Source organism: Pyrgilauda ruficollis, unplaced genomic scaffold (genome assembly GCF_017590135.1).
Source record: "Pyrgilauda ruficollis isolate IOZ18807 unplaced genomic scaffold, ASM1759013v1 scaffold104, whole genome shotgun sequence".
NCBI classification, from domain to species: Eukaryota; Metazoa; Chordata; class Aves; order Passeriformes; family Passeridae; genus Pyrgilauda; species Pyrgilauda ruficollis.
The window spans coordinates 321,587-349,070 of record NW_024508545.1 but is presented as its reverse complement, the minus strand read 5'-3'; the positions used below and the strand labels follow the sequence as shown (position 1 = coordinate 349,070).

General features: G+C 37.3%; 1 protein-coding gene across 1 annotated transcript in view; it reads left to right on the top strand.

Moving 5' to 3' along the window:
- Positions 1-26,974, top strand: part of RIT2 (Ras like without CAAX 2) — a 171,234-nt gene extending 144,260 nt beyond the window's left edge. The window contains exon 5 of the mRNA XM_041469646.1: positions 26,747-26,974. Coding sequence (XP_041325580.1) covers positions 26,747-26,974 — 228 coding nt within the window. The remainder of the gene's footprint in view (positions 1-26,746) is intronic.
- The last annotated feature ends 510 nt before the right edge of the window (positions 26,975-27,484 follow it).

Genomic DNA, 27,484 nt, shown 5'->3' with positions numbered 1-27,484 from the left:
TTGGTTTGTGTTTATCCTGGCCAACACTGGGTGGAAAACTCAGGCAAATTGTGCAGCTGAACTTTGCTGTTACTTTTCCTCAGTAATCATAGCCACGTAAAAGTTATGAAACAAATACATTTTAATTAGACAATGTCTTTTGACATGTGCCTATCCTATTTGGATAGAGGTCCCTAGGATTTTTTTCTGTGATTTTTGCACATATGTTGCTGAAAATCAGATTAACTTCTATAACTTGTGCATTTTTGTGACTGCTGTGTTTAAGTCACTGTTCATATCTGAGCCATGGTTTTGTTCTAAGCAAGCAAATTAAACTGGATCTGCCAAAGCCATACATCCCTGTAGTCACTGTAGGAATGAACTAAGATGCATAACGCTTGCTAGTGCAGTAAATTAACAAAATTAATGGGAGATTTCCTCTTACCTTGTGAACCCAAAAATTCATCTCTTTGTTCACACTAGATTAGTTTTACTCTTTGCAAGTGGTCCATCCCTAATTTTACATTCTTCAAAGATAATGAATAATTCCAGACTGTAAATTTCCAGTACAGCACTTCAGCAGGATGCTCTCTGGGATTTTGATTTCAAATCTGCTCTGACACTTGAAAAGTTATTTTCATCAAATATATACTGGTCTCTTGTTCTGCACATATTTATCCTGTGTCTTCAGATGCATGACATATTTACTTTGTGAAAACATGTCCATATAAATAAAACAGAGAGCATGGAAATCTTCATAGCACAGGAGGCTTGAATCTTGTTGCCACTGTAGAAAAAATCATTTGGCTTTTCTGTGTCCAGATATAATTGGAGCACATTGTTTTCAGCTGGAATAAAATATAAAATACAAAAGTTTTTCTTTGGCAAGTTATCCTTGCAGTGACCTACTACTTCAGGTATATAGAATTGTTCCAAACAGTATGAAAGGTATTATAGAATGTGTTTCTTTCTAAACAGGTCAGTAATTTAATTAAAATAATTTTTATTTTATTCATAGAGTCACAGTGTCACTATTTAGGGCTTGTAGGGACCTCTGACAATCACCAAGACCAATATCCACATTCAAAGCAGATTCAGCTGCAGCAGGCTGCTCAGGGTTGTGTCCACTTTTGGATATTTCCAAGGACACAGAATATACAACTTTTCTGGGCGATATCTTCCACTGTCTGACCACCCTCACAGTAAAACAGCATAGAATTACTAGGGTTGAAAAAGACCTGCAGCATCATCAAGTCCATTTCATCCTGTCCTTGACTAGAAGTTCTTCAGATTCAGATAAATAAATTATGTGTTCAGGTGCAGCCAAAAGTATAAGAAGTCTAGTTTGTCAGTGGTCAGGTTTTTAGAGGCAGCAACTTTTATAACTTTTTTCTTCTATCACTCCAGGTAAAGCTGCAATTTCTATTTGTTTTAGAATGCTATTGGAAAGGTAATAGGATAAGAAACCCATATTAATTCTTTATGTAAAACCCATGCAAAATCCTTAGTGTAGCAACCAAGTGGAAATTCAATCAGGTTTAGGTTCTATATTTGCTTTTGGTAATAACCATGTCAGAAGGAACTTGAAAGTTAGCAATGGTTCCAATACATGTGAACGTGTGTGGCAGAAGCATAAATATGAGCAGATCAATAGGAATCTAACTTCCTAGATTAAATTAATAGGAATCTAACTTCCTAGATAAAAGGGGCAAGAAATATGTATTTGTGCTATTTTATGGATGTAGAACAGCACCACAATAAAAGTTCATCCCAGAAGATCAGTAGAATAAATTTAAAACTTGTTTGATTTGGAAAAAGATTCTCCAGTAAAACTGCTAAATGCATTTCTAGTAAACTTCTAGTCTAATATATTGCGATACAGATCAAGATTCTTGCATATATTATTTTAACTTTTTACATTATTTAAATAGCCCCAGAAGTGTATTTGTGTTTTGTAACCATGATATTTTATGAAAAATCCTTTGCTAGGATTTTTCTCCTATTCTAGCTGAGAAGTCTCAGAAAAGAAATGTAAACAATTACATCTGATGGCTGTGGAATGTGGTCTGGTCTGGACATTGTTTACCAACAGGTGCATCTGTGATTGGTGGATGTTGGTTGTTTCTAATTAATGGCCAATCACAGTCAGCTGGCTTGGACTCTCTGGGAGTAAGGAGCCTTTGTTATTTATTCTATTCCTGCTCTTTCTAGCCTTCTGATGAATCCTTTTCTCTCTATTCTTTTAGTATAGTTTTAATATAGTATTTTAATATAATAGATATCATAATATAATATATCAGCCTTCTGAAACATGGAGTCATGATTCAGATCTCTTCACTCATCCCAGGAGCCCCCGTTGGGTCAACCATAGTGTTTCTTTTTTTCACAAATATTACAAGATCTATTCCCTTTTTCCTAGGCTGGATGTTGGATTAAACATATTAAGTGCTAATTACAAAATAAAAGGGAAGATTGGAACTATAAAAACAAAGAAAGACATGCTTGGTCTTCAATATGAATTCCTGACTAGACATAAGGACAGTAAAAATATTTGGCGAATAAAACCCCCCTAAACTATCTTAAAAAAAAAAAAAAAACAAAAAAAAAACAAAACAAAAAAAAAAAAAAACACTATTTTCTCCTTTTCTTTTTTCTATTCCTTTTATCTTTCATTTTTTCCTCTTTTTCCCTTTTGCCCTTCCCTTCCCTTCCTTTCCCTTCCCTTCTGTGCTTCTTATCTACTTAATTAGATATATTCCAGCAATGTGAGTAAAACACCACATTTTCAGATACAATAATCTGAGAAAAGCAAAGCCACTTATTTGCACAAGATGAAGAAATTTTTTTTGATATTTCAGGATACAACAATATGACAGTTGCTATTTTCATGAGCATTCATAAAGATATAAATAGAGATGAACTTTGGCCTAGATTAGATAATTTCTTAGATAATTAAAATATTCTGTTCAATTAAGAAGTCACTGTGGCTTACCAACTTGTACAAGGGTAGCCTGGGTCCTTAAAAGAGCAATTCAGGTGTAAGGTGAATTCATTTTTCTGTTCTTAACAAATACAGGCAGCCAGAACTGCTGTATGCCATTAAATTACTTAAGTGCTGAAAGTTCATGGGATCAAAACAGATCTTTGCATTCTGTGTGTATTCTGGATCAAGGGTATTCTCAATATAGGGACCCTAGCTGAAATTTAATCTAAGTATTCCATATCTCAGAAGGTCTCCGTGGCTCAATTTGTGGTCAGCTCTACAGCACAGAAATAACCTTGCATACATTAAGCAGAAATATGGAAGTTTAAGTGAAAAATGTTAAATGACATGTTCTGAAAGAGAGGAAAATTAAATAATGAAGCACATTGAAATTTAAGTACTTAAATACCAGGCTGAGGATCCAGAAATGGTAATTGCTTTTCTTTTTGTTATCTAAGTCTTTTTAATTCAATATATTAAATTATAGGTAATGAAACCTTCATGAACTCTTACTTACAAAGATATAAGTACATTTTTGCTGAGATGTTTTTTTTTTTCTCCTTTCTGCTGTATAGCAATCTTGAAGACAATAGATAATATTTTTTTAGTTCTCTGTTATCCTGCAGAGAAAGAATCTGTGTAATAGCATTACACTCCAAAGTGGTCCCAAGTCTGTAATAAGATTCTAATGTTGTTTTCGTGCTTTCAGGTCATAGAGCTTTTTTGTAGGGGTAAATTGTCAGGATCATCTTGTGCTTTGGGGAACTGAAGTTATCTTCACTATGATTTGAAAATTACCACTAAAAAAGGTAGAGAAAGCTAATTCTTGTACTTTGCCTGGATACTGTGGAAGCAATCAACACATATAAATCACCACCTCCAACATTTCAGCAAGACCCAAATTGCTTTCTGTTTAGTTACTTTTCCATTGCCTTGCTTTTCAGCTACATTTTCTCTCCCTTCCTCTCTCCTACTGAGAGTGTGTGTGTTTATATAAGCACATTTGAAAAATTACATAATATTGCATATATGTAATAAAGAGGTTGTAAAAGTTCTTAGAGTGAATTTAGTATTAGGGTATAGTCAAATGACCTGTTTAAGACTACCAATATCTGAATGTTTTTCAGATACTCCCAATCAGAGCCTAAATGTGAATTTTTATTGATGTTCTTCATGTTCCATTTGCTTAAGTATTTTACCTATTTGTATGAATAAATAGGGGTTTTTTTTGGTTTTTTTTGGGTTTTTTTTTAATATTTAGGTACTAAAAAGTCTTGTATAATTTGATTAGACATCCACAATAAGGTTCTCACTATGGCCTTCTATATTTCTTCAAGACAAAAAAAGGGATGGACACATTCAAATCCTTGTCATCTTGTGTGAAGCAATTTTTTTTTCTTTATTTTTTGGGGGTTTTTTTTGTTGTTGTTGTTGTTTTGATACTGTGTCCTATGCTCTGGGATGACTGCTTGAGAAGGGAGGTGAGACCATATGATCCGACTGTTGTTCCTTCCAATCCAAATCACTCTGTGTTTCTGTGAGCTTGAACTTGAACTTGAAGCTGATATTTGTCCATCCATATAATTTTATTCCCAATAAGAACAGGACCTTCTGAATCATGGTATCGCTGCAGCATATGTCTTCCTAGGAGAAATCATCAAGGTGCCATATTTTCACAACATATCATTTGTAAATTGCTTGACAGTTATTTCTCCCATTATTATTTATCATGTTTCACTCCTCATAAACTGGAAAAAAAAAAGGTTTATTTTCTGGTTAACAGGGTCTAAGAAGAAGATGTCTCTTGATAAATGACAGGATATGAATCAGGGTATATTGCACATTGTGAAGCATTTTGCCATAGTAAAAGTGCAACAAATAATAATTCTATCAGTTTTATTGGATATTGGTTTTTCAGACTCATATGTTAAATGGATCTGGTGCAGCAACTATCAAATCTAGTACAGCTGTAAAATGCACATTCCTAAGCTTTCAGCACCTGTTTTTATAGTGAAGGTAGGGATAAGACAAATATATTTTAAAAAGGCTGTACTGAGCAGGGGAAACAGCTGATAGTGCATACCAGGAGTGAGGAAAAATGTCAGAGACTTAAAGTTAGGATGTGCTTCATAATTGCAGACACCAGGTACAAAAACTTCCCTGGCAGAAACAAAGTCTGTGGTAGTGTCCACAGTTAATTCCACAATAAGGGACTGCCTCTGCTTTTTACTAAATAAATGAGCAATAATAATAAAAACAGCAATATCAATAAGTTAAGCAATCATACTCATGCAAGGTCTCCTGAGTGAAAGATACTCTTGAGAACTTCTCAGAGATCTTGCCCGGATTTATTAGTGAGTCTGCACGTCACCATGAGCCATCCAAGTGCCTGCAGCTCTCCTCTGTTCCCTCTGCCCCAAAACAGTCCTGAGCAGCAAATAAAGCATCAAATTGCAGTAAATCCACCCAAACACCTACCACAAAAATCCAAGGTTTCCCACGGCATACAGAAACAATGATGCACAGGAAAACAGCTCTCAGTATGATGTCCATGAGAGATTTGAAGGAGTGCAAGGCTACAGACTACTTCAGAGAGTTATTATAGAAAAAAGGACCTTTCTTTGGGGTACAGGGCCATTTTAGCTACATAAATTTAGGGTTACAGAATAGTCTCTGGTCTGTTTTATGTATTGGGATAGATTTAGATGTGGTAAGTCACTTCTCAAACAAAAAACTGTATCTGACAGACAGTCTGCACAGGACAATACATGGTCGATGCACTTCGTTCCCTGCCTCAGGGGCTGCCTGACATAGTCAAAGAACATAACTTTTGTGGCCATACTTTAGCAACAAAATGTTGCCATTCTTGTAATTTGAAAGATTTTGATTGTGGAGATACTGCAGACTACAAGCAATTTTATGAAGTCCCCTGCACCAGCTCACCAAGCAGCCAGAGTTAGTTGGCAGATATTTTACAAAGCAGTTATTACTGCTGGGGAAAAATGAATTAATTTTTTACCTGAAAGCTGCTTTCCTACACCCCAGTGGTTGGGAAGAATTTGAGCAGGAGACTAAAAGAAGAAAATATCCTGTATACACATCAGGAGCATCAGCATTTGTATATAGCACATTATATAGGAAAATTTACTAAAACCTCAGCTTACAAATTGTGCTCTAATGCAGCAGGCATATTTATTGTCCTTTTTGGATATCAGCTGGCTACTACTGTAGAGAAGATACTGGCCTTGGTGAAAAAGGATAGTCTATCACCACTGCTCCTTCTGTGCTTTCCTCATTCATGCTCCAGAGAAATGAAGGGAATATGGCCAAGACCAAAGGCAGCAGCTCAGAGAGCAAAATCAGACACATGCACTAGAAAAACCCAAAGGGCCATATGCCAGCACAAAACTGAGATAAAGAGATCTTAATCTCCGGCAACACTGTTTATAGAACCAGTCACAAATTAATTTACAGCAATATAGAAGCAGGTGGAGTGTTCCACAAGGAGTCAGGAGTACTTTTTTTTTTAATTCTCTGCCTTCACATAGACTTTTTTCTGTGAATTAAGTGGACAGTTTTTTCTTTTTATGTCTTATTCCTGCTCATCTTTCTTTTCTCTGGCCCCTGAAGACCAAGTTGTCCAATCTCAAGGCTGTATCTTGTTATGGACTATGAAATCCTAACACTGCTACAGTCTCCAGACACCACAGCAATAAGAGATCTACCCATCTTCACATCGTGCTTTGATTTGGAATTGAGTTGTTCTTACTTCAGTTTTCCAGTACTACTCTGGAAAGTAGTACTGGAAGAAGTACTTTTTTGACTTCTAGAACAGTTTCTATATCACACTGTATTGAACTAGAATGGGTCAAAAAAAAAAAAAAAAGGCTTTTTTTTTTTTTTCCTGTCATAAAATATATATCATCATCCCAGGGATGAGGCCTGCAGGATACATATTACCATGAGACACTTAAAAGAGCTCAGTCTATTTGCCTTATTAAGCAGAAGCTTGGGGGGTGGCTTGCTTTCTGAGTTTAAATCCCCCAGGGGAAATAGAGATGTGGGCAAAATCTTTGCTACATCCAGCATTGAAACAAGCAGCAGTGCCTGGAAGCTGAATTAAATTGCAGCTGAAGCCCACTCGTACTTGAGAAGAGGCTCAGCCTTTTCTGCAGTGCTTGACCACTGCAGCATGACAGCCCAGAAACTTAAAATCTTCCTCCTTCTTTTCAAGGTGCTGAGATGAAACTGGAGGAATGAAAGTGTAGAGCTTTTGTGTTACTCTGAAGGAGATCTAATTAGTTAATTGTACTTTAAAGCCTGAAAATATTATATATTATTATGTCCATATACAATGTGCATTTGAGACTCTGTTAATGAGAAAAACACTGAAGAAGATTATAAATTTGTTGGGACCTCTATTTAATGTTGACTAGAGGAACCCATGGTAAATAAATCGGTTCAATCTGAGGCTTAATGAGTCCAAAAGAGAAAAGTGTCTCGGTGGAAAGCGCTACTTACTGGGATCATTATTGTTATTGCTGTAAGCACAGTCATAGAGGTCAAAATTTACCACATTTTTCTTTGTGGGAGAGAGGCTTTTGCTTTGAGGGAGATATCTGCAAGTCTTAGAAAGCAGATCTACAGACTGTTAAGAAGCTTACTCTGTCAGGCTATATAAAATGGATAATTCTGATTTTTTTCTTTTTTTTTTTCTTTTTTTTTTTTTTTTTTTAAAAAAGAAGGAGCTTGCTCTCTATAAGCACAATGGCTCATAAAACACCTTTTGATGACTACTTTATCTGATAACCACAATTACTGGTAATGGGAAATGGAGTGTGACATGTTTATATGTAAGGACAGCTAAGCAGAGTCAGATATGATCTACATTGCCTCTAAAATACTCTACTTCTCTTTTTTTTTTTTTTTTTTCTAGTTCTGCATGCCACCAAATATCTGAAAAGGGGATGGGGAGGACAACCAGCCTGTAAAAACATAATTTAGCTTAATGCCTCACCAAGACCACACAAAATAGAAAGAAAATATACCAAGGGTTAAGCCTTTTCTGATAAAATACTTAATATTGCTAACTAATTGTATTAATATTAATTGTATTTTAATTGCATTACTTTTTACAATACAATATTAGTAAGTAAAATATTAATTGTATTACTTTTTCAACATTATGCATGACAACACACAGCCAAATAAATTCAACTGTCTTTTTGACCTTTGGCTAGTTAGGTTTTCTGTGGGTGACTGATGACTGTCATTGATTTCAAAGTGATTCTGATGATGGTGTATGTGTGATATGTGATTTGATTTTCAAAAAACACCTCTTGTTGGCCTCGCTTTTAAGTATTACAAGTCAATAACACAATTGTAGTGAGAGTAAAGTTAAGTCACTGATAAGTAAATGAGGGGGAAAAATCCATGAACAATAGATTTTGAGATTTTTTTTTTTTCAAGGAATACTTAGAAACCATCTTTTATCTAGAATAGGCAGTTGAACCTGACCTTTGAAATCTAAGACCAGTCAGAGATTCACCAGTCTAAGAGTTTAAGATACTCAAAATAGTAAATTTTGAAAGTACTGGCCAGAACATGAAAAAAAAAATTAAAAAAGAATATAATACTCTGAAAATGCATGTTAAATTTTGCTTCAGTAATAAGAAGGAATAGAAATTATATTCTCATGGAGCTGAACTCACCTTGCACAAATTTCAGGGAAACTACATTATTCAGAAGACATGGTATTCTGAAGAATGGCTAGGCTTGATAATTATTCTAACAATCTGCTACTTTCTAGCACAAAATAAAAGAAATTATGTTACTGAGAGTATATTAGATAATGTGGTCAGTCAGTGGATTTATGGATTTCTGGGCAGCATGGAACAACACTGTGTAACAAGGACTACCGAAGAGGTTACACTGCTTGGGTGATGGATTTAAATTTACCTTTCAAAAGATGTGACTATATTTAGGCATCAAAGAAGCACTGGAACTCACTGAACCATCCCAAGCATACTCCAGCATAGTTTGTAGAAATGCTGTGAAAACATCCTGATGTTGAGCCTTGTACATTCCAGCTCTGACCTCATTATAATTCCTGTATTCCCTCCAACAAAAACCGTCCAGCTTTGCCAAATTCTGCCAGCTCAAGGTAGCTTCATTGTAGAGAAGCAGATGAAATGCCAAGTTTATTCCTGTGGGTGACCCAGGCAAAATGAGGTTTGCAGGAGAAGAAAATACTCCAATACCCCACTTAGATGGAAGGGTGGCATAGGCCACCCACCCCAAGGGATAAATATAAAATGGGGGTTCCATTAACTCTACAGGTAAAGAGGTATGACATTGTACCCTGCTTCACTGTGGTGGTCACCACTGCAGCTGGAATGCTCAGTTTAATACAGTTAATTATTGATTTTTTAAAAAAAATATCATTATATAGATAAAAAAATTTTATTTAATGCTTATTATCCAAATATGCTTTGGATACTCATAATTAGATTTGACAGGTAGTATAAGACTATCTCGTGCAACAGGTTGATATAAAACTTAATTTGATGTCTACAGAGTGCTCTGAACTTGAAAAGTGTGCTATACCTCATATCCTACGTGGTCTATGGAAATATTCTAGAAAAAAAAAACTAGGAATTTGCTCACAACTTTTTGCCACTTCAAGGACAGTTTGGGCATTCTTAAATATACCTTAAAAACAAAACAAAACAAAACAAAAACAACCCAGCACTTAGAAAACAAACACATACGTTATTTATCTGTCTTATGTCTTAGGAAAAATAAAGTATAGCCAAATACTGGCCCAAGTATGGCTGATAGTATGTCAAAAAGTGGAAAAATAATATATTTAAATAACTTAAACCATAATTGTTGGATTTATTTGTTGGGTTGCTCTGCCATTTTTTACTTCACTTATTGTATAATGGAATTCAGTGTAGTATCATGAGAATGACATTACAACTGTGTTGCCAGAGGCAAACAAACATGGTAGAGATGCTTAAGAGAGATAAAAAAAATCAATGTTAATATTTTAATAATGTTAAAAAAAAAAATGTCAGGACAGAAGCAGTGTTCATGGATTTTTTTTTTTTTTTTCTGTGTTAAAAGAGTGCTTCTAACATATTTGGGGTAATCACAGTTTTAAACACATAGATTTTATTTCCGTGGATTTCAGTGCTGGGGAATGTGACAGGGTTGTTTCTGACAGATTGCCCTGAGCTTATATCTGATCTTTCCAACTGCTGCCTCTACGGTTCACTGAGAGCAGATCAGAAGGCCTGGGGTTGGCAGGTGGCAATGCAAAGCACACAAACCACAGGGTTGTCTTTCACGGCTTCTTTTTTTTTTTTTTTTTTTTTTTTTTCCTAAATCCTTTTTTTTTCCCTCCCCCCAGCCCTCGCCTTATCACTGACTTTCAACAGTTTGGCCTCTCCGACTCCCCATCTGCTCCATCCCCATCTCCAAAAAATGGCAAGCCTGTGCAGTTAATTCACAGAGAAGCCTGAAGGCGTTGGATTATTGGAATTAAAGCTGTGCTGCTGACCAGCTTGGGTCTTGAACCAGGCCCCCCATAGTGCTGGGAGCCAAATGGAGGGCTATTCTCAGAGTGGGGTGTCTGGAGCAGCACAGCTTTATGGCTCCTTGCCATCGAGCATTTAGTCTCTGTCAGCTCGGTATTTTCACATGGAAAGCAATGCCATTAGACTATTTCCACTCAATGTAGCTGGGAAGTTATAATCACACATTAATAAAAATAGGGACAGTCATCCAGCATTTCATAAATCAGCTTTTTCTCCACTATGTTCTGCACAACCGTAACAGATGGGTTAGTTGAGATGGGCCAACAGAAACGGGTGATTTACTGGCAAAAAAATTATGACAGCTGGATTGCACACATATAAAACCACACACACTCTTAAATTTAAGTAACGTTTTAGAAGGAGAGGATTTCATTCTGACCCCACTAGTTGGAACTGGATCTAGCCCTGAGGATATTAGGCATTACCCTTCAATTTGCTGATCTTTAACTTTTTCATTAATGACCTAGGCATAAAAATGCAGGAGGGTTCTGACACAATTTGCTGATAACACAAAGTGGGAACATTTTCTATCTAGAAGAGACAGGATTATTGAAGAGGAAAAGCTGTGTGACCCAGAGGAGTGATAGAAGTGGAATTAAATGCAATTGTAAAAAGTGCAAGGCCATGTCCTTAAGGACTAATAGCAAGGCTGTTTACTATAACACATCAGTTTGGAGGCAGGAGAGAAATCTTCAATATATCAGCCACATGCTGGGTGATTATAAACTACAAACATCATGAAGTTCTGCATAAAATAAATGCCACTTCAAGAGGCATTTGGAGTGATTTGTTTATCAGGGACATGGAAGCATTGAAGGTATTATAAAATATACAAGTGAAAACTCAGATTAAGTGTAGTTGTTTATTGATAATGATGGCAAGTTCAAATTGAAACAGAACATTTGTATCAGGCTGGTCCTATCAGAGAAAATTAGAGAAAGTTTAATTTCTTTAGCATAGGCAAATTAAAGTGTGATAAAAGTACATGCATATACTGATAAGAAGTGAAGGAACATAAATAATTATAAGGAAGAACCATATAAAACAAAGGACAATGATGGAACAATATCTAATGGCAGTTTACTGGCAAGGAATACATTCTGCCTAGAAGTTAGGTGATGATTACTGTCTGACTGACTCATGACAGTACAGAAGCTCCAGGACAGTAGTTCACTGAGATTTCTCAGTGATATGGAGCACAATTTCTCCTCTCCTCTCTCCTCTCCTCTCCTCTCCTCTCCTCTCCTCTCCTCTCCTCTCCTCAACAATGTCACTGATATTGGTCTCTTACTCTCCTTTTATTTGCATTCAATCTGCTGACAACCAGCTCAGAAATTCTTTTTTTGGGCTGCACCTAAGACAGCTAAAAGGATCCTTGCCCAAGACAAGAAAACTTGTACAAATGATGGGCAGAGTTAAACATTTGTATTTTCTGTGAGTAACCTTATTGATTTCACAGCACTGCATGGCTTACAAATGCAGAGAACACCAGGAACTGAAAAGGAAGCGAGGCAACCTCAGACACTTAATCCCTAGAAGACCAAAGAAATTGAAAACTGTTGAATCCTATTGTGGATGAGCTGTAGTGTAATTTTCATTTAAGCTATTTACTCATCACATAAGCTTTTCTGCAGTATGCAGTGTGTCCCACCATCACATTATGGAGCCCAAAGTTCAGTGTATGTTCCAGAATTAAAGTAGTATTGAATGGTGGATACAGATTAAAATCATTACTCTTTCACCAGAGACATCAGAGAAAAACAACCATTGCCATAAATGTCAAATCTGCATAGGAAAAAAAGGGCAAACCAACCCTTTTAATGTGGGTAAAGCTCAGTGTCCAGAGCTGCATATGATGAAAAGGTGCGGTCATTCTGGATATAAAACAAATCTTCTCTTGGATCATCTTACACCACTGGTGCTCAAAGCTCTTTCCTTCTTTCACTGCGCCCCTGCTCCTACCTGTTTTTGTTTGCTATGGGCAGGTACAACATCTGCTCAGAGATGCGTCACTGCTTGTTACCAGACTGTTTTCTTTAGAGTCTGAGCTAAGGAGAAACAGCATTAGTTTTTCATTTACTTCAGTAATTTTGCTTTATTTGTTCATGTCCATGACAAGAGAGTTGAGTACTTCTACAGTATTTTTGTGTCTCATGTTGTGAGGCCTTTTTTCTCATGGCATCAAGGCCTGCCTTCTTTGATCGTATGCAATCTACTCTGGATTTTCTCTCTTTTTAATTAAAAAAACTACTAAGAAAAAAGGGTTTAAAGTACCTAATCAAGTTTCTAAAGCATGATATTTAGTTAGAAAAACAAAAAAGCACCAGAAAGGGATAAAGCAGAAATCCAGCAGGCACAAAAACTTGCATTGTGGTCCAAAATCTTTCATTTGTACAAACTTTCACTTATATTTACTTACACGGGACAGAGCTATCCCTTGTTATGCTCATCTTGACTCACCAGTTACATTTTCATGTACATTCTTTGAGCAACCTGTAAAGAAGCTTCAGTGAGGTTGAAGTGAAGGATCTCAGCTGGTAAGTGTACACTCAGTTTACTTGAGTTAAGTAGTTCAGAGCTAAATCAATTATTTTGGTTTTCAGTATCTTTCGCCTTCAGAAGATATTGATTATGTGTTTATGAAGAAAACCATCCCAAAACACCATGTTCAGGCACATGAAGGATAAGAAAGTGCCTGGGAACTCTAAAACATGGGTTTACAAAAGGAAAATCTCTGAGAACCTGAGTTCTGTGATGGTTTTCATGACCAGATGACTGACTTTGCAGATGAAAGAAAGGAATTATGTTTCAAGAAGTGTGTCTGAAGTACTGTACCTGTTTAGGTCTTTACAGCACCAGAAATAAATTGACATAGTGAAGTGAGTTCAGCAGAAATCCCAAAGCTGGTCTTGGGGTAGAGCTCAAAAAAGAAACAGAAAAGTCTGAGACATCTGAGCTTGTGGATTTGTTCAGCCTGATGGAATCTCATTCATCTTAGAATGAAGACAAAACCAATGGAGATGGGCAGTGAAATGATGAGAAAAGAAAAAAAAAATATTTGCAGAACAAGAAAATATGATTCATTAAGAGAATTGATTTTTGGGGTTTTTTTGGGTTTTTTTTTTCACTGGAGTGGTCAGCCAGTGAAACAAACCCCCAAAATGGCTGTAAGATTTCCTTCCTTAAAAAAAGGAAATACAAAACTTGGTTGAATATTACACAAGTGATCTGTCCCAGGTGGACCCACTATAAGCAAGAGTTTGCATCAGGTGACCTAAAGAGTTCTCTTCCATGTGAAACCATTCTGCGATTCTGGATTCTGATTTCCATACATCTTTCAGCAGAAAATATTTAATTACATCTTTAAAAATATGTGTCAACCATAGCAACTGCCTCTTCTTTCTTTTCCACACCTTTTTCTCAAATATATTGTATCTATCCTCCTATTAATATCCCTTTCACCACATAAAACAAAACTTTACTGCAGGAAGTTGTAATTTTCCAAAACATTTAATAACATTCATTTGATTTCTACAGGTAAAAAAATAATGGGTGATAGCATGTCCAGAATTACTAGTGACAGTCAGTAACTGTTAAGGCTTCAAGCACTTAGTGTTTTTCACCAGATATTGCTTTTAGCACCAGCAATTTTGTTCCCCCACATCTATTCTTATTTATGCATTTAACAAAATTACAGAAAAAGAGCCATTAGGGAAAAATAAGCAAGCTTGTTGAAGAAAAGAAACAAACCCAAATGTGTTGTTATCTGTCTCTGTCTCTGCCACAAGTTTGCTGATGGCACCAAGCTGTGCAGTGGGGTCACACGCTGGAGGGAAGGGATGACACCCAGAGGGATCTGGGCAGGCTGGAAAGGTGGGACCATGAGAGCCTCACGAAGTTCAACAGAGCCAAGTGCCGGGGGTAATCCAACACAAAATTACAGGCAAAGCAGAGAATGGTTCGAGAGCAGCTCAGGGGAGAAGGACTTGGGTGTGATGGTTGGTGAGAAGCTCAATGTGACCCAGCCACATGCACTGGCAGCCCAGAAAGCCCCAGCTGCGTCCTGGGCCGCGTCAAAAAAAGTGGGAGAGGCTTGGAGCAACCTGGTCTAGTGGAAGGTGTCTTGCCCTTCTTGCCCAGGGGATTGGAACAAGATGATTTTTTTCAGTTCCTTCCAACCCAGACCATTCTATGATGATTCTGTGATTTCCACTCCACAGCCGGAGCTGTGGTGTTGCTCGTTCAGGCATGGAAGTCAACCTGCACAGGTTCCAGATTTATGTAAGAGCCACTGGGATTATCAGTGATTAAATACTGACAATATTTAATCAGATACTCCTGAGAATCTGTATCTTTCTTCCCCCCACCCTTAATACTATTAATATTTTAATGTATTATTTGAATATGCAACTTAATATACTGTTTTCATAGCACTATTTATCATGTCTTCTGTGTTATTTGTTCCCTGTCTTTCATTTTCAACATTTTTTTCTCATTTTCACTTTTTTTTTTGTCTATGGAAGGATGCAGAAGATGTTGTTCTCTTGGCTGGTTGCAGCACATCTTTTTTTCCTTTACAAAAAAAATCCAGAAAACCTTTAGAAAAGGGCATCCTGGCTTTCAGCATCTACACATTCTGAAATGTTTTTCTTCATATTCTAAAATTTGTTTTTCACCTTTTCACAGACATTTCCAGAGCCCTTCCCAACTGAAGGTTTGAAATTAATCAGCTGCATGAAGCATGGGAAATAAATAAATGTCAGAAACCATTTTTAATCTGCAGAGGAGCTAATGCTGAATGCCTCCAAGTCCTGAAGGGGCTCTTTAGAATGGTGTTTTGTCAGAATAGCCATCGAGGTTTTGCTGTAAGGCCAACCTTTTCTGCCAGGTATAATGGAAAGGTTCAACCTGATCACAGCAGCATTTGTGGCCTCTGTGTGTTTGTGTGTGTAGATGCATATTCACACATGCTGCTGGGTAAGCTGAGCTACAGCTTTATCAGTGGTGGGCTGAAAAGTCTATTTCTCTAGGTAAGAATATGAGTTCATCAGTTATAATCATGATTTGGGTTCACAGGGTGTATTAGCATAGTAGTTTTTATATATCAAGAGTATCTGCATAATTGGAAGGATACATCACAGATAGAAGAGGTTAAACAGATGCTTCTAGCAAGGAATTTCTTCCATTTTGTTTGTTAAGACTCTATTTTCTCATTCTACCCTCAAGCTAGCATAATAAAGATGTAATCTGTCTTCCTTCCTGCCACCATCCTTCCACCTTCACTCTTCTGCTTCTCTTGTTTATTATGTCCTTTCTTTGAGGCAATAAATAATAAGAAAAAGTACTGGCTTGGCTTAAAAAAAAAAAAAAATCTAGGAAAGAAACATCACTTCAAGCATCACTATAGTTCAAGTTTCTGTTAGCAAAGAATCCAGCACCTCTTGGGGATGTAACCAAGAAAGTTTGGTGCTATGTTGCACAAAGCTAAGATTCTGCCAGCTGTCAGGTGCCACTTTGGTTACTTTGGGATCTCAGTTTTATTACAAGTCAAAACCCGTGGGCAGGAACCATGGAAGGGTGATCCAAAGAAAGTACCCCCTGAACAGGGAGCTGGCCAACAGGACAGGTTAACCACAGATACATGAACAAGTTACCACAGAAACAATGCAACTCTATTATCTTAACCTGCTGTAAAATGAGGTAATTTGAGCAAAGTTAGCAATAAGGGAGCTTGTTATGTCTAATTAAAAGTATTCTTACAGCTCTTCCTACCCACTGAACTGTTAAGATTTTTAATTTTTCTCCCTCTGCACATTCATTTCTCCTTTTTATCCCCTTCACATTCAGTCCCCCTGACTCAAGTTTTTGTTATGCATTGTGCACGTGCCAGGTCTTATCACATGATGGAGCTTAATGCTCCTTATTCAGCTGTCACTCCTGGTTTGACATTCCTGTATCATGGGTCTCTCACTTAAAATGTTCCTCTAACCACAAAAAACCACTCTTCTCTTCCATGGAGCTCTCCTTTCATCACACTGGAAAGAAGCTGAAAAAGAAAGACTCCATAAAGCTCCCATAATTTTTTCAATCAATTCATATTCTGCAAAAGTGTAAAATTTTCCCTGAATTAGTATTGACATGGGGAAGATCAATGCCATTAGTTTAATAAAGATACTCTGCAATATTTCCTGTAATGAGATTGTTTGACAGACCTTCCTAATAAACTTCAAAATTACTAAAACCTCAAAATTAATTACATGTTCCAGTACAAACAAACACAATGATTCACCACTCCCATTTTATAGCAGCTCAACCCCCTCTCGTTGCATCTAGTAACTTTTTATTTTAAAAGAAGCTCAAGTAAATCTTCATATCATTGTATTGATTAACTTTTTTGCTTTAAAAAGCAACTCAAGTGAAACATGGAAGAGTGAAACATTATTCTGTAGACTATGCATAAGACACTTTGAAACCTCATATATTTTAGCATGTGCTTCAGTAAACTCAGTAAATGATTTCTTAAAAAAAAAAATCTATTTCAGTCCAAATATTTATAAATCTATTTTAAATTCTTCCTCTGCCTCCCTTCTGTCAAACACTTCAGCTGCCTGGACAGAATCCCTGAATCCCAGCAGATCACAACTGTGCGGAAATGAAAGGAGGAAGAAGAGTCTTGCAATTTTCTTTTCACTGGCAGAAACTTAAGACGGTGTTCCCTGTCTGCCTGCAGTCTGGATCTGAGAGTACGTTTAGATGTGAAAACTGTGTACCAGAATATATGTGTGCTGCACTCAAAAGTGATGGGAAGCAGAGTGTGCTGTTAAGACAAACAACACTCTTTACTGCATATTTTTGTGACCCTTTTATTCCAGTGTTGGAAACACACATCCAGCTCAGGCAAAAGATTCAGATCTTAATTCCAATAGTTTGTCCATGTGTCTAAAAATGAGACATTTAGCAAAACACAAACTTTGGCTACTTTGGTTCAAAAGATTATTCTACTTCTGTGAATCACTAATACTTTGGTTGTGGGGTGTTTTTTTTTTTTTTTCCCTTAATTTACAGTTCTTGTTTGCAGCCATATATATAAACATGCACAAATAAATATACACCTATTTCTGCCTCTTCCTTGATTTGCATTTAGGTGTCCAGATTCCTTTCTGGTTCCCTTAAAATTCCTTGAATCACATTTCTCAGTCTTCAGCAGAGAACTGAGGGAAATAGAGCACTGAAAGCAGACCCCTGATCTTCCCTTGATACTTCCTTCTTTATTGTCTCATCTTTTTGTGCCAATTGAGGGCTTTCAGGACAAAATATTGCTGTTAGAGACAAAGTTATATAATACCAGGGAGATTTGAAAAGATTACCTTGAATTAAGTTTATTTACTCAGTCCCCAGTGTGCTTAGTGCCCATGTCCTGATGAAGAACTGAAGTTGAGTGGAAATTTAATGCCTAACACATAACTGAAAGTACCTTACACAAGTTTACAAATAGATAAAAGATATGGAGGATGTCTCTACTGGACTGATGGTCAACTTATGCTCACAAAGTAATAGAAACCACTAACAGTATTAAAATAAGAGTTGAATGCCACTAATTTTCTATTTGCCTAAAAAGAAGTCTAAAATGTACATTTGCAGCTCCTTTTATATGTATTTTTTTAAAAACAAACGTCTTCTGGTAGCAGATGATAATTGATTTCTTGTTGCTTAAAAAACTGAAAAAAAGAATCCTTTCTTGTGAAAATAGCTGAAATTCCTAGATTTTTTTTCCCTTACAAAAAACAGCAGATGCCCATGTGAAACTGATGCAGAAATGTCTTCTTTTTGCAACTATCTTATGGCCATCTATGTCTTCAGCTGAGTGTTGCAATCAAAGAACCTTTAAAGATGATGGACAATTTAGAAAATTGTCAGATCTCTGAAAAATGCTTTGAGCAATTGACCTGAACTTATTCATCTTGAAGACAGATGCTAAGGATTTAACACTTCCACATTCTCTTCAAATTAGACCCAGAGCTATTGCTGACTGATGTAGGATCATGTGGCTTTGAGTATCCCATTCAGTCAGATCCTGAGGCCATCTCTTTAGAAACACTTCCTGATGTAAAGATGCCTTAACCACTCATCAGTCACACTTTTGACAAGATAAAGTCAAAAGGGTAAAGTCTGTAGTAGAGAAGAACAGCTTCAAAGAATAACCTGCAGACAGCACCCTGATTCTGTAGTGATTCTTGCATGAAATGAGATGTTGATTCAGTTATTTGGCATTGCATCTGTGAAATAACGAAACAACATTGTCATAAGTTGGAAACTATAGACCAAAACATGCTTTGCTAGATTTGCAACTAAGCAACTGCATGGAGGATGTTTATTTCAAACTTTGCCCAAAGCACGAATAAAATTACCTGGAGGAGTAGCTCCTATGACCCAAGAATAATCTGGATCCAAAATGTGGAAAAAGAATAAAATTCCAAAAATACAAGAAAGACTAGACAAATTCTAGTAATCGTCATCACAAAAGATGCGAAAAATGTGCATAAATTATTCAAGTGTAAATTGAATCTAGAATTTTTTATGTATGAAAATGCAGGATAGATATATTTAAATAAAATAGGTAGTTACCTTAGAGTCTTCTTGCAAGAGTGTAGAAATTACTAAAACAGAGAAAGTGTCAGTCTAATCTAACAGGAGTCAATAGTGAATTACATAAGAACAATTGTTCAGTGATGCTTCATCAGATTTCTTTCAAAACCCCTAAACAATCTGCTGTTCCCTTGGATCAAATAGAAACATGTTTCTTCCATGCTCAGAACAGACTTTAAGTAGTGTTTCTCGTCTCACCTTTGTGACTAACCTGTTGAGAAGTACATTATTTAGAACAGATCAATCTCTCTGGTTTTGTCTAAAAAATTATTTTTTGTCAAGACTATTAAATGGCTTTCCTTTAGAAAAATGACCAATTAATTTTACAATCCCATACTCTCCACCCTTCATCCACTAAAAATAATGCACAAAGTTCGTTACAGAAGAGCTGGACAATTCTATTATTTTCTGCATTGCTAAAGCTGCATTTTCCTTCCTGTCCATTCCTTCCTTCCTAAAGCAAAGCCCAAGTTACAAGGGGAAGGGAAGGAATATCTTAGCCTTTGTAATGTGAATTTCTTCCAAGGCTGGAGCAGCTAAGGATGAGATGTGCTTTGCTGGGCCATGTGCTATTTCCATGGCATCCAGTCTCTTCAAGGCACAAGTTCACAGAGCAAAACTTCATCTTCTCCTTGGCTCACTCTGCTAATCCTGCCTACACCCATGGCCATTCTGGTCACCAAAAATATTTTAGTGTGAAGCCAGAAAAAAGCATCACAGAGTGACGAGGCCAAAAGGAATACATGGAAAACTCTTGCAAGACACGTCACTCTAGAGAAGGAGAAGGAGGAACAGAACTAATTGCAACACTTTTGTGATAAAACAGTCTAGAATGCCTAGAGTGCCTGGTCTAGAATGTGTCTAGAACACAGGTTTCACAGTCTAGAGAGCCAGCAAAGCTGAGCTTGCAGAATTGCCTCCGTGAAATCGGAGTGAGGTTTCTCATTAAAGTATTGATATGAACTTCTACTCTAAAGTTTCTCTACCATGTTACTCATTAATTGTGCAGGCTCCTGAAAAGAGAATTGTTTACCCAGGGACTGAGGGGAAAAAGTAAGGTGCATTTGTTTGGTTTAATAAAAATGCTGGTTTGTGACAGTGGAAACTAGTTATGAGCTCCAGAGGAATCATGGTCAAATCAAATGGTTAACTGCAGTGTTTGCATTTGGGAAGTGGACCATGTGTGAAGGTCAAAATGTGTATATTTTCAAAAGAAATAGTTTCAGCATTATACTTCTAAGCAGTAATTAACTTTAAGTTAAAATTCTGCTAAAAAGAAGAATGTTTGATGTTGAAGGAGATAGAAACAAGAGGTTTTAATGTCAAGGAGTTCCATTTGACTTTTGAATTCGCTGTGCACATGTTTAGACCTGAAACATAGTCATATTGAATGTCTGGCCACAAAAGTTCATGCTGGTTCCACACAAACTCTAGTCTTCGATATTTTTTTCAGACTAAATTGATTTTGAATTGATCTTGGTTTTTCCCCTTCTTTCAGAAACGACATTGCTCAGTGGTGAGAATATGATAGGCAGTTTATAAGTGCAAAGATCTGAAGAAGGAGGAGAAGGGTAAAATGCCTTGGAAAACTTTTTTCATTTTATTTTGAAAAGATATCCCACGACATGTATTATGTGAACAAATAACAACAGTGCTGCTTGTCTTAAGAAGACAGAAAGATTGATTTTTCTTGGTTTTTTTATGTTTCTGCTCATGTCTTAAACCCCAGCCACCGCTGTATTAGCCAAATGTTTGAGCTTTGACCTGAACAATAGCACTTCACACTTGGAAAGATCCCTATTCCAGCCTGTAGGAAGTCTCTGCCACCATGCCTCTTGACACTTCTCCAAGAAAAAAAATAATAACGGTCAAAACTGACGCAGATATAATGGATCTGCTCTTTGCTTAGTGGTTTGCACCACATGTTTCTCAAGACAAATATTTACATGTTTCTCAGTTCAAATATTTACAGTGAATGCCTTTGGCTGTAAGAAAGACAGGTGGCAATATAGAGGCTGCCAGCTCTGCCTTTGCTGGACACAGTGTTATCCATGGAAATAATGAGCTTTTCCCTGTTCCAGGCAACAAGAAGTAGTATGGGAGAAAAAGGCCTCAAATTGACCAGGGAAGGCTTGGATTGGATATTAGTAAAAATGTCTTCACTGAAAGGGTCATCAGGCATTGGAACAGGCTTCCCAGGACAGTGTTGGAGTCACTGTTCCTACAGAAGGCATGTAGATGTGGCGCTTCAGAACGTGGTTTAGTGGTGGGTTTCACACTGTTGCATTAATGAGTGGATTTGATATTAGGGTTTTTCTTCAACGTAAATGACTTTGTGATTGCATGATTAATGAGAAACAGTTTTTCTGTGTTCTGTTCTAAGCATAAAATTGGTGGTCAGTGCTAGGATTGAAAAAATCACTGCTCATGTCAGTCAGCAACGATTCTTTCCCCTTTTGTTGTCCAGGATGGGATTCTTTTTCTAGAACCATAAGATTAATTTTCTCTTTTTCTTTTGGCAAAGTTTCTTATTAGAGACTGAGAAAAATGGCAATACCTTTGATCTCCACATTTCCTTCTCTAATACGTATTGGGTTTACACCTCTACCAAAAGCTTATTCTATTTTTTCTGATATGCCAATGGAATGGACTGTGATGGACCCAAACATGCATGTGGACTCTTCCTGATTGCCTGCCAATCTCTAAACTGATATCCAGGTGCTTATAAACAACTTAGCACCTGGATCTTCTTTTCTGGAATGGGACTTATTGAGAAACAGAAAAAAAAAATCCACCAGACATGAAGGGCGTCTATCTTTCTGGGACATTACTCAGAACTTTTCCTAGTCCAGTTCATGACTTTTCCTATTCCTTTTATTATTTACTGTTTACTGATGCAGACAAGGCTGTTCAATATGCTGCTGCCCTCCCTATTCACTGTTTTTCCTTACAACTCTCATAAATTATTGATTGTCAAAAATGCAAACCATGATCAAAACCAACAGAAATTCCTCTTATTTCCCTCAGAGAGATTTAGATGAGCACTTTGTTGAGCAACATGTGTACCTTTCTGTCTCTGATCTAGACCATGTGCCTTCAGAGAAAAAAAAAATACTCACAGAACAAGGTTTTTGGATATAAAATTATCCAGAATTATATAACTGAGTTATATGATGACAACCAGGGTAGAACTCTGAAACAAAAATTTAGACAAATCTTTGCAATGCTTAGCACTCCACCTGCAGCTCCCAGATTTCTCCATGGCAATCTGGAGGTCCCAGTTATGAGGGGAAAACTGCAAAAGCCATCTGAAGTAGACCATACTACTTCAAGGATGCAGGGATGAAATGCACAAATGGAAATGCATTGCTTCCCTGCCTGAAGACCCCACTGACTCACCCAGAGTCAGCCTGTTGACTCTGATAGCAAAATCTCCATCAGTGAAATCTAGTTTGGGATCCTTCTGATGCTGTCGCGACCAAAGGAGGTAACAAAGCTGAACACAAAATAATCTGATCATGATGGAGATTTTCCAGCTAATGACAGTCCAAGGGCAGGGGAAGACTATTGATCTGTTTCTGTGCATTTTCCAGCTCAGATACAAGTATTCAGGTATTTTTATGTCTGCCCCTGGGGGCCAGTGATTGCCAGTGCCTCCCCACCCACCACCCAGCCCAGGTGGTTTTGTGCGGGAGCTGACCTTAGTGGGTCATAAAGTGGCTGTCATAAAGACGGCAGCTCATCCATCACAGCTTTTGCAGGCTGTCAGCGTTGCATTTAATCGAACTTGCAATTTTCCAGGGGAGGTTTGCAAAAGCCACAAACAGAATCCTAATGCTATATAATGAAGTTTGTAGCCAGTGGTTCCCCTCAGGAGGAAGCTGGGCTGTGTTCTAGCTGCCCTCAGCTAAGCAGAGATGGGAAATTCCCAGTTCAGCCTACAGTCCCATATGCTGTTGGAATAGGTATATCTTGTCTAGACAAGATTCAGTTATATGTTGTCACTGGTATATCTTCCTTCTCAACTCACATGTGCTGTCAGAAATGGGCACTCAGAATCTTGCACTTTAGAAAATAAGGCTTTTCCAGCCGCTAACACATCGTATCCGTGAGGCTTAATTCCTCTTTTATGGATTTGGGGAATCTTGCTGATTGATTGTGCTGCAAGCTTCAAGCCCTTCTGTAAATGCTGATCAAAACCCCACCCAAACAAACACAGTTTTTAAAAGTTTGAACCAAACTCAGGAAGCTTCTGTCAGCTCTGAAATTTTAATTTTTCATTATGTTCACTACACCTATCTTCCACCTTTATTCCCTTCTTGAGGCTTAGCAGCACATAAATAGCTAAGTTGGAATCAATATGATCAGAATTATACTCTTGCAAACAATGGCAGATTCAATCAAGAAGGGTTACTCTAAGGATGAGATATAAAGCTCTGCTTCCCAGATATATATTCAATAGAATGACCTCTCTGCCTGACCTGTCTGTCCGTGTCATGCTGACAGATCATATCTTCCATTGATACAGACCCATGGAAGCTGCAATTTGTCAACAAGTCCCTGGGCTGCGCAGATTTGGAATGGATTTCTACAACATAGTTTCTCTTCTGGCAATAAGATGGGAACAGGCTAAATCCCTGGAATTATGTGGGCCTCAGTCACCTCATCAAGCTTTATCCCTTGTTTCTCATTCCATAAGTGTCTAGCCTCTTGACCGAATGATGAACCAAGAGAAAAATATGTATTGTTTCACTAGACACCTCTTTATATTTACAGATTCTTCAGCAAATAGATTAGTTAAATTACTATAGCTATATTCATTGGTGCTGGAAGCAGTAATGATAATTATTACAATGTTATATTTTAAAAAAATATGTTTTCAGCCTTGAAGCTGAAAAACATCAGTTAATCGTCCTGAAATTGTTTGTGCCAGGTGTCCTCCTCCTGCTGAATTAGCTCTTAAAATTTTGCCAAAGCAGTTAATCAGTTCCTGAGGGCAAGATTTAAGAAAAATGCCGTGCTTTGAAATGAACTATCACCATTAATAACTTTAATGTTGTCTCTGTAATTTTTCAGGAAACTGGAGTCCAAAACCAAACTTTTCTTGCTTTTTAAAGGAACGCAGCCAAATTTGGCCAAGTTGCTAACCGCCAGTCAAAAAGATATGGGGAGAAAGTTAAAGTTTTTCTGCATTATTAATTCTCCTGAGTATTATCCATTTCTCACAGCTCTTAGCAGTCTTGATTCATTTGAGAGCATAGCATGTCTTCCCTGCAGTTATGCTTCCTTGTAGGATAGAGAACACATATTTTTAGTCCTAGAAAAGAAAAAAAAAAAAAAAAAGAAAGAAAAAGTCAAAAGGAGGAGCAAAGTGGAGTAAAGACTAGGAATTCACAAAGATAAAGAATGGGCAATTTTTATATTTGAGTATTATTGTGCTGACACACTAATTATATTTATGACCTTGCCATTATTTTACATAAGGATATTTTGGTTCATGTTGATTTTTTCTTCCTTTTAGGTAATGAAGGTATGAAATCTTCATTGAAATGCATCTCTGTGCAATCATTTGCTTAGAACTGCAGCATCTTTAACAAAATAAAAAAAAAATTCCTCCTTCATCTCAAATAAGGCATTGCAAGGGAAAAAAAGACTTCATTATACGGTCCAAAATAAACGAAAATAGTTTTCTATCCAGACAATCAATTTCTCAATGGTGCCCAATAGACATAGTGAATCATGCATTTTGCTTACACAGCTGCCCAGAGAAAAACAAGGACCATATTGCTACCCATCTCTTTTTGCAAAAGCTTGGCAATTATAGCACTTGGAAAGTGGTAACCATCTTTTATTTTGTCAGGAAGTATTATTCAGGTTGGCCTACAACCTCTCTGCTTACCCTCACAAAATTCTTAATTAAATTAAGACTGTACCTGGAGCATAGAGGCCTGATCCTTGTAAATGCTACAAAGTTTGTGACGCAATGAAAAGGAGGTGGTGAGAAATTCTGAAGTCTGTGCTATGCAGGCACATGCTTGGTGCAGATTTACTTACAGGCTGGAATGAACTAATTTTCTTTTTCATCCCAAATCCTGTTTCTTACCATATCCAGCCTTACAGATAAGTGGAATAAATGCAATGAGGTGGTGTCATAATTTAATCATAAAGGGCATTTTCTTCATGGTTGGTATAAGAGAGTGTGCTTGTGTCTTGAGTCACAGGGCTTTATTTCCCTATAAAGATAAATGGCATGTTGGGTACATGAAGCTAGAAATCAGAAAAAAACCAAAACAACAAACCCAACTAAAACAAAACACCAAGATAAGTCTTGGGGTAGACAGTAGCAATTGAGACTTTCCATAGCTTATTAGGTAGCGTTTCACAAAGCCATCTCAAAGTATTGCTTTGACTTTTCATAAAGATGTTTGGAAAGTGACTGGAATAAATCATGATATGCAAATATAAATAAAAACAAAGCCTGGGATATCTGACCTAGAATTTGAATATACACCATACATGCAGTTCATATAATTCATTTATTAAGATTTATGTCCAAATACTGAAAAGAAAGGACAGTCTATTGGGTAGGAAGCTGGGTTAACATTTAGAATTTCACAGGGTTTGTTCTCTGTTTTTCTGTGGCTCTCCTGCCTGTTATCGGATGAACTCTCAAAGTGTAAAAGGTACCTTAATTGGCAGGCAGTGGCAGCCTTTACAATAAGCATTTAAGCTCTGTTTGATGCACACATTAATCAGCATGCTGAGCACCCTTCCATTAAGCAGGCTGGCAGGTCAAATGCCAAGAGATAGCCAATATGAAGATTTCAGAAAAAATGAGCCCTGCTTCAGAAGTCAGTGAAAAGAGCTGTGTTGTTTTCCTCTAGGCTCGTCAGTTCCTTAAAATACAGACACATTTCTCACACATTCTACAGAAGCAGTAAGTACACAAAGCCACTTAGGGAAGATGAGCTGAAAAACAAATAGATTTTGGATCTTCATACAGCTCAGGTATGAGCTCAGTGATAGGATTACAGGCCTGCAAAGACCAAACCACTCTAAGGCATGTTCAGAAATTAATGTGACTGAAAAATATTAGGGTATGAAAGCTGGTGTGCTTAAGGAGTCAAGTTTCCTCCAGGATTAGGTTAATGCTCTACAAGGATTATCTAGGGCCTTAATTCTGTGTAAGTCTCTCTAGTCATCCATTCCAGCCTATAGAATAAAAGTACCAGCACTGTCAAACCAAGGATTACTGTACTAAAGAGAGGAAATACATGGAAAAATTGATGCATCAGAATTAGGGACATAATATACCTGAGCTAATGGATACTGCCAGTCTGCTCTGTTCAAATACCTCATGAATTCAGCCTGATCCTTTCACCCTTGAATCCTTGTCTGTTGGACACTGTCAGATTATTTTCCTGGTCAGTGATTTGCAGGGCCTAAGACGTCAGACTATATATATATTGTAATGTTGTCATGTTGATTAATGTTTTGTGCATTAGGCAATATTTATGGAATTTTCTTTTCTTTGTAGGTCTCAACTGAAGAAGGAATGAGCTTAGCCAGAGAATATTCCTGCTCCTTTTTTGAGACTTCAGCTGCGCTCCGTTTCTACATTGATGATGTCTTTCACGGACTAGTGAGGGAAATTCGAAGGAAAGAGTCCTCACTGTCCATGATAGAGAAGAAGATGAAGAGGAAGGACAGTCTGTGGCGGAAACTGAAGGGATCCCTGAAGAAAAAAAAGGAAAGTACAACCTGATGACAATTCTCTATGAGCCACTCATTAGGAGCTGAGCACAGTAACCTGTAATAATTCAAAAAGGCAGCATTGACACAGAATCTTCCAGGCCAGGTCCTGGAGTTCCTTCCCTTCAGCTCTCATGCAGAAGTTGTTCTTTGAGGGCCCAATTAATGGTTTCCTTGTGACTCTTCTGTTCTATAGTGTCATTTAGCATACCCTCTCATATCTTTTCTGCAACTCTGAGTGGAGAAAATACTGTGTTTTTTAACGTATGCCCCATGGCTGGTCTTCAAATGCTATGAGTTACGCCAGCATCCAAGGCAGAACCAGCTTCCACCAGCTCTAGGACAATGGATACACTTATTGCCTCCTCCTCTGCATGCACCATCCCAGGAATGAATGACACTTATTTCAATGGACATTTTGACTCTTTAAGGACTTTTGGGATGTGACCTTCAGCTTTGCATTCACATGTAGGTTTAGGGTTAGCGTGTGCTCGGCCTGCACGCCCGTGTCTGTGTGTGAACG